Source organism: Trachymyrmex cornetzi, unplaced genomic scaffold, assembly GCF_001594075.2.
Source record: "Trachymyrmex cornetzi isolate Tcor2-1 unplaced genomic scaffold, Tcor1.1 scaffold1080, whole genome shotgun sequence".
Classification (NCBI taxonomy): Eukaryota; Metazoa; Arthropoda; class Insecta; order Hymenoptera; family Formicidae; genus Trachymyrmex; species Trachymyrmex cornetzi.
In genome coordinates this window covers 8,262-16,915 of record NW_017295632.1, presented here as the reverse complement: position 1 = coordinate 16,915, position 8,654 = coordinate 8,262, and the positions used below count along the sequence as shown (strand labels likewise).

At 34.4% G+C, this 8,654-nt stretch overlaps 1 protein-coding gene across 5 annotated transcripts in view; it reads left to right on the top strand.

Annotated features, from left to right (window-relative positions):
- LOC108760698 (GRAM domain-containing protein 1B) overlaps positions 1-8,654 on the top strand; it is a 65,161-nt gene that overhangs the window by 49,147 nt on the left and 7,360 nt on the right. For 4 of the 5 annotated variants that reach the window (XM_018506813.1, XM_018506795.1, XM_018506804.1 and 1 more), the window contains exons 9-13: positions 3,471-3,592; positions 3,673-3,865; positions 5,602-5,826; positions 6,048-6,225; positions 6,286-6,406. In XM_018506813.1, coding sequence (XP_018362315.1) covers positions 3,471-3,592; positions 3,673-3,865; positions 5,602-5,826; positions 6,048-6,225; positions 6,286-6,406 — 839 coding nt within the window. The remainder of the gene's footprint in view (positions 1-3,470; positions 3,593-3,672; positions 3,866-5,601; positions 5,827-6,047; positions 6,226-6,285; positions 6,407-8,654) is intronic. The other variant, XM_018506821.1, reaches the window with a different exon arrangement.

Below are 8,654 nucleotides of genomic sequence, written 5' to 3'. Positions count from 1 at the left end.
ACATTTTGTAGTAACGGACAACTTAATAGACACAACTGCCATTATTGGTCAGATGTTAATCCCCACTGGTATAGGCCAATAGATCATCAAAATCGATGGACTATTATGGTGTGGTGCAGCATTGTAAATGGTTATTTGATTGGACCTTATTTTTTTGAAGAGAACGTTGATAGACACAGTTACTTATCGTTGCTAAGAGATCACTTACCAGGCTTATTAGAAGACTTAGCAACAAGAGCAAGAATGTGGCTTCAACAAGATGGTGCTGCACTGCATTATGCACTCATTGTACGTGCCTTTTTAAATGCCACTTACAATGACAGATGGATTGGACGAAGGGGTCCAGTTGAATGGCCTCCTTGCTCACCAGATCTGACGTCGCCTGATTTCTTTTTATGGGGATACTTGAAAAATGTTGTTTTTGCTGAACGACCAACCACAAGAGATGATTTTATGGACCGCATTCATAGAGCTTGTGCAGCCATTCCTAGAGCTACCCTGCTTAGAACTGTGAATAGTTTTCAAAACAGATTGCAGTTATGCCTCGAAGCCAACGGAGGTAATTTTGAACAATTACTCCGTGGGTAATTCATTTAAATTACAGTGTCAGTGAGAGGCAAGGGGACTCACGATAATCAAGCACCCCGACGTGAGAGGCAAGGGGACTGACGATAATCAAGCACCCCGATGTGAGAGGCAAGGGGACTCACGATAATCAAGCACCCTAAAGGAAACAGAACTTACTACGTCCACGTCGTAGTTTCCGGGTAACGCTAAAAGTAAGATGAAAGGGCTTTTGACTTTGATATGACCTTCAAAAGGTCAGGTCGAAAAACTAAAAAATCCCTATGCTCATGTAAGTCCATATTGTTTAAGAGCCCATTGTCAAAAAACAGGTTCTGCGGTCGAAAATAGGGTTTACTAATAAAAAAATGCGTTATGAGCCTCAAACAACCTTGAAAATTGACCTCAAAGTCAAGCTAGTCAAAGTGATTTACACTTTTACAATTCATTGATTTTTTTCAAGCGTTATGCACATTTGTGTTACCCAGAAAACCACGTCATTTCAGAAAAAGTACACCAGATCGTTTTTCAGGCATTTGACCTTCATTTTTGACCTTTTCAAGGTCGCAAAAACAATTTTTTCATAAGACAAGTTTGATGTAAAATTTTCCGCTCTTTCGAAATCCGCAGTCAAAAATAGGGTGTCCCATTTAAAAAAACCATCATGACCTTGAAATAACCTTCAAAATTGACCTCAAGGTCAAAACCAATGGTACAATTAAATGACCCCCTCTGCCCTGGTCAACTTTTATCTAAACCATTTTTTTGTAGATACCGTAATTTGGAAGATATTCGGGTCCATAGATTAAAATGACTCATCCTGTATATAAGAGGGATGGTCCAAAGAAAAGCGAAGTAAATTTAATGTTAAAAATCGTTCAACCGTAAATATGTAAATCGTTCATAACAAAATTTATTATTTATTACATTGAAAATGACACAAACGGAAACATATGTGTGTAAATTAAAATATTAAAGTAAATGTTTTTTGGTTCGTAACCCTTCTTTTAATTGTATTGTTTTTCAGTCATGAAACTTTATTCCTAAGATGAAAAGTGAAAATTTTAACCATTGAAGTTAACCCTAATCGGCCCAAGTGAACGGATTTTCGACGTTGACTTTGATTGTTGACTGTATTCACAAAATGTAATGTTCGGCTATAAAAATGGTCATATCTTATGTTTTCAAGGTCGCTCTAACGATTGCCGCTGAAAAATTTTCAAAAAAATGACACCTAACCTCTATTTTTCAAAGAAATAAGAAAAAATCCTGATTTTTCATTATTTTTTTTCTCTTTTTCTATATTTCTCGGCAGGAAAACATTTTTTTATCATTCCAAAGTCTATCAGAAAAGTGTTCTCGATACCTAAGGAATAAGATGATACCAAAGAAAAAATTTTTTTCCAAATCGGTGGTTTCAAAATGGCCGCTTACGGAATCATTTGCTTTCAATTTCTGAATATCGGTATTTACAATTCTTCTTTCTTGCTTCCAAGGTTAGATTGTCATTTTAGGAGCTTTTCGAGGTTGCTGAACACGATCTCGATGTCAAAAATACAAAATTCAAGATGGCGGATCCAATATGGTGGATGTCTGAAGTAAAAATCGTTTTTTCTTGTCGAATAAATCCAAATTTCCTCGTATGGGAGTTTTGGGGGTTGCTTATCACGATCTTGACGATAGAATTGTAAATTTTGAAATATTAGATTTGAAATGTATTGCCTCGTTGCCGTTTATCGGTGAACGTTGCCCGATTCTCACCGCGTGGAGGTAGACACAATTGAGAATTTTTTTTTGTATTTTCCGTATTTTATATGTATTTTATTGTATTTATGTATTATTATTATATCTATTTTTGTATTTATTTTCATATTCATGCATATTTTTGTATTTTTTATATTTTATGTATATGTTTTGTTTCCATTTTTTCATGTTTTTTGTTTGCATTTTCATAATTTTTTTTTTAATTTTTATTAGGGATTCAGTTTATGTATAAAAGAGTATATGGGGAAATTTACAATTCTATCGTCAGGATCGTGATAAGCAACCCCCAAAACTCCCATACGAGGAAATTTGGATTTATTCGACAAGAAAAAACGATTTTTGCTTCAGACATCCGCCATATTGGATCCGCCATCTTGAATTTTGTATTTTTGACATCGAGATCGTGTTCAGCGACCTCGAAAAGCTCCTAAAATGACAATCTAACCTTGGAAGCAAGAAAGAAGAATTGTAAATACCGATATTCAGAAATTGAAAGCAAATGATTCCGTAAGCGGCCATTTTGAAACCACCGATTTGGAAAAAAATTTTTTCTTTGGTATCATCTTATTCCTTAGGTATCGAGAACACTTTTCTGATAGACTTTGGAGTGATAAAAAAATGTTTTCCTGCCGAGAAATATAGAAAAAGAGAAAAAAAGTAATGAAAAATCAGGATTTTTTCCTTATTTCTTTGAAAAATAGAGGTTAGGTGTCATTTTTTTGAAAATTTTTCAGCGGCAATCGATAGAGCGACCTTGAAAACATAAGATATGACCATTTTTATAGCCGAACATTACATTTTGTGAATACAGTCAATAATCAAAGTCAACGTCGAAAATCCGTTCACTTGAGCCGATTAGGGTTAACTGAGAAATTTTTTACTTTTCACTTTTCATCCTAGGAAAAAATTTCAGATTGATACCCTGGTATAATGTATATACAGGGTGAATCAGAGTCGTTCAACTTGCTTTTTACCTTATGAGAAAATAATTGACTGCACATTATAGTTTAATTAGGTATGAAGTCGATAATTTTCTCATAGGGTAAAAAATTGGTTCAACGATTCTGATTCACCCTGTATATGTATACACGTTATCTGCTATAAATTTATTATTACCTGTTTCTAATGTTTTCACTTATTAGATTTAATACAATCTGCGTGGACACAAAACAATCAAACTGGTCAAAAAATGAGAACCCTTTCATACACGATGTCCTTAACTCAAAATATTGGTCCAAGAACCTCTCAAATTACAGAAACGCAGGTAAAAATGAAATTCTGTCTTAGTAATAACTTATCTCTCGCGTGCATTATTGCTTTTTAAATATAATATATTATACACAGGTGATGTTACCATGCAGTAGACCAGGTCATCTTTATTGTATCGATGTAGAAAGCGTTAACGCCGGTATACCTTATGCTGATTCTTTCAGTGTTTTAACACATTATTGTATGAATAATATTTCCGAAAACGAGACAAGTCTTATAATTTACTCACAAATTAAGTATAAAAAAAGCGTATGGGGTTTTGTGAAAAGTAAGTTTCAAAATTAACATAATTGTAAAGATCAATTACAGTTTGGAGAAAAAGAGTATTATGATTTTTAAAAGTTCCTAGAAAATTACAAGTTGAATTGGGATCCAAAAAATTATGGAGTTATAGACTTAAAAGTTATTTTCATGGATAAGATTCGGCATTATACATATATCTTATTTGGAATCTTATCTATTTTTTTATTATTATACCTTAGATATTGGTCATTGAAAATAATCTTTAATCAATTTGTCGACGTAATAATAATAATAATTGATTTACACATTGCGCAAACATATTAATTTCTTATAAACTTGATTGAATTTTTAAATTTTTTATTGAAATTTATTAAAAATTTATATATTTGGACCTTGAATAAGTTCTCGCTGATTTTTCGTGAAAAATGTTTTATTTTAAAAAAGTTGTAAAAAACATGTCACTGAAAGTATTGTCCATCGCTAGCCACTACTTTTTCCCATCTTTCTGGCAGCATTTGAATTCCACGTCGGAAAAACGACATGTCTTTTAAGGCTATCCAAGAGTCGACCCATTTTTTGGCATCATCATAAGAATGAAAGTGCTGCTCAGCCAGCCCATGTGCTATCGATCGGAACAGATGATAATCGGAAGGGGCAATGTCTGGTGAATACGGCGGGTGGGGTAAGACTTCCCATTTAAGCATTTCCAAGTAGGTTTTCACCGGTTGTGCAACATGTAGCCGTGCGTTGTCATATTGCAAAATTACTTTGTCGTGTCTCTGCTCGTATAACGGCCGTTTTTCCTTCAATGCTCGGCTCAAACGCATCAATTGTAGTCGATAGCGAGCTCCTGTAATGGTTTTATTCGGTTTGAGCAGCTCATAATAAACTACACCCAGCTGATCCCACCAAATGCAGAGCAGAAGCTTCAAACCATGGATATTCGGCTTTACCGATGATGTTGATGCATGACCGGGCTTACCCCACGATCTTCTACGCTTAGGGTTATCGTAGTGTATCCACTTTTCATCGCAAGTCACGATACAAAAACTCTTTCCTTTTCTGCCGTTGAAGCAGCTGTTCACACGTGAAAAGACGCCGTTCGATGTCTCTCGGCTTCAACTCGTTCGGCACCCAATGTCCTTGCTTTTGAATCATTCCCAATAATTTCAAACGTTTCGAAACTGTTGTGTGATCAACTCCTAATAAGTCTGCAGTAATGCCTCCAATTCTTCGTCTTCAAACTTTTTCGGTTCGCCAGAGCGTTCTTTATTTTCAACATCAAAATCATTATTTTTGAAGCGTCTAAACCAATCTCTGCATTCCGACAGAACATGGTCGCCGTAAGTCTCAACAAGAATTCTGTGTGCTTCAGCTGCAGATTTTTTTTTAATAAAGTAGTGCAGTAAAATTCCCTGCAAATACTCTTTTGTTGGCACGAAACTCGATATGTTTAACACTATGAAACAAAAAGTTGTTTACACTTCGGCGAGATGACATACACTGAATTTCAAGCTTGCTTATCATAGTTCCTTATCGATGTGTTCCCATTTTCAACTACACGCACACAGTTCTGTTAACGCGATCTGTTGGAAAACAGCGAGAACTTTCAAGGCCCCAATATTTTTTTAATATTTATCAAAAATTTGCACTTCTTGAATTGTAATACTCTTTGTTCCAAGATGTTAAAATATTTGATACATGCGACATTGACAAAATAATGAGAAATAAACTGGCATATTCTGTTTCTTAAAAAAATAGGTGTGTTGGAAAAGAACTGTTGGGCGGGCTTAGAAGAGTATTTTAATAGTTTAATAAAAGCCTTAACAGTGGAATGCGAAGAAGGTAATGGAAGTGGAGGTTTAAAAAGAAAAACGAGAAAACGACGGCGCGCGACGGGTGTAGGCGCCGCATTGCAAACACATACTTCCGAACACATATCTGTGAATCATCAAATTTCTCCCTCTAACTTGTCGCACAATCACGGTAAAATAATGCAATATTTTGCTACTATACTTGTTATATACAGGATGAATCTTAATTCGTGTCCCAACGTTTTATCATGGGAAACGAATATTTCACTCTCTCTTACGCTTTTTCCAGTTGTAATCGGTAAATTATCTCCTATGATGAAATGTTAGGATACGAATTAAGATTCACCCTGTATATTGTGAATTAAGTTACATGTATTTTTTTCTTTCACATAGCTACTAATACTAGAAGCGATACCAATATAATTCTCAGTTCAATGCTACTAGTCGCTGTATTATGTTTAATGGTAATTAATGGTTTGTTATATTACAAACTATGGGGATTGGAAGAAGCTGCTGCGTACACTATTATGGACTTACATGTACTCAAGTACATATTATCGATTTCTTTTATGTATGTAGATAACATTCTTTTTCATATATGTGTTATATTAACGTCTTCTGACTCTTTCAGAAATACGCCAAAAACTGAAGAAGATTGGATTAACCTTTTGCAACAGCAAGAAAGCTTGCACAATGTAGAAATGAGGAAATGGCAAAGAGTTTTGCACACAGCTGCACAATTGCTTAGACAAGTAAAGCTCACACAAAATCAATAATATAAAAAAAGGATAATGAATTTAACGATACAAAATATCAAACATGCGGAAAAATCCGAAAAATTAAGAGCTTTATAAAATGCAAAATAATATTAACTATATCTAGTGTTAAACAAATTTTTTTTTTATAAATTTAGATCTAATAATACGAAATATACACAAAGACATTATATACGTAATTTTTTATGCTTCTTCAAATTCTTGTGTTAGATTTTAGTATTAAATAAGTTCTGAATTTATTTAAATTTTTCCGCATTTTTTGTGCTCGCGCGCGCGCGCGTGTGTGTGTGTGTGTGTAAGTAAACACTACCGTTCATAAATTCTGAAATACTTATGGTTATAAATAAGTGCTTTTCAGTCGGTGACACAAGCATCCTTCTTGTCATTCAGTAAGTAACAAAAAACAATATTTGTATCGACTTGTGTCGCCAAATAAAAAGCACCTTTTCTCTCGCAAAGTTTGTGCGCGCACGCGTATGTGCGCGCGCGCGTGTGCTCCCACCCCAATGAGTTTCAAATGGCGGTTATGGATTTTCTAATTTCTCCAAATAAAAAAATTCTTACAAAAACATTTGAAGAATGAGTAGTCACCTCAGTCATATTGAATTGTGACATCGGCTGTTTTCCAGCTAGATCATAGAACATTTCGCTGTGTTCCACTGTGTAAGATACTTGTTAAAACGCAGTTAGTTTCATAGTGTAACATCAGAATATATTGTAGTCTTTATTCTTATTCTTATGATTATATTTAGCATATCAATAATAAATTTATGATTCTTATTTAGACTTAAGTTATAATTTTTTCAGAATTAGCGATTTTTATGATTTTATTGCAAAATAAGTACGGTTACCAAATAACTTTTTGAAAAGTTAGTAACATTGACATATTTTACACGCTCGTACTTAGCTTTTTTAATGTCGAGCAGTATAACATTGTGTTACAGTTGGAACACTTTGCGTAAGACACAGTATTATACTATATCATCTGTGTACATTGTTGGAAAACACCCATCATAAGTGAGAAATGTGTTATATAAGCGATACATTGATTTTTTTACATGCCATTTGTAAATAAAAACAATTTGGATAAAATGAATAATGAAATCGTTGTAAAACACTTACAAAAATTGGCTAAACTATCCTTATTCCCCCTGTCAGTAAATAATCATAAAAAGCACGTAAAGTGCGTTTACTAGTTTTTACTCGATATGCAGGAAGGAAGATTAAAGAGACTCCACTTACGTAAATAAAAGTAGACCGATTTTGCGTTTCGAGTTAAGTTTCGATTCTCGACACACGCGGCGCTTGTGCATTTTGTAGTCCTGCGCATAATGAGTGCGCCGTAGGAAAAAGTGTTACGAACGTAACTTAATCTTCGTCAGGAAGGAAGATTAACCGCAGAATCGCCTAACGGGGTTAACACTTTTTTCTACGGCGCACTCATTATGCGAAGGACTACAAAATGCACAAGCGCCGCGTGTGTCGAGAATCAAAACTTAACTCGAAACGCTAAATCGGTCCATGTTCTGAGGGCTGGCTAGACTGAGTGGAGTCTCCTTAGTCTTTTTTCCTGTCAATACGCATACGTAGCCTATTTTCACTTAACGAGCCTTTTTCGAATATTTATTGGCTGTCGGGGGAAGGATAGTTTCAGCTCATTTTCAAAGTGCTTTACAGCGATCTCATTTTGTTTTATCTAAATTCTCTTTATTCACAAGTAGCATGTAAAAAAAATCAACGTGTCATTTCTCACTTATGACGTTACGATTCAATACGACTGAAGTGACTATTCAAGAACCAATGTTTTAAAAACCTGAACCGAAAACCAGATCGAAAATCGGAAAATAGGTGCTATTCATTATGCTGATTCTACAATGATTCGGTAATCCTAAGTTTTATCGGTGAATCGGTGAAGTTGACCAACAGCCAATTTGTACGACTAGGGCTGCCGCAGACAAAATTTCTGTAACAGTAATCTTAAGAGGTGAACTTAAACCGATGAGCCAATCAGGATACTGTTTTAGATGTACACTGTTAGAAATGTTCTTAAATTTCAAGTTAACTTTTAAGTTACACAATTTGAATTTAATTTCATGATATTACATTAAATTTAATGTATTTACAACTAAAAAGTATATTTGTGTACGAGGTGTGATCAAAAAGTAAGGTGACTTTTTGAATTTCGCGCGCTCTGTACACTCTAATTTCAAAATTTTTTTTTTTT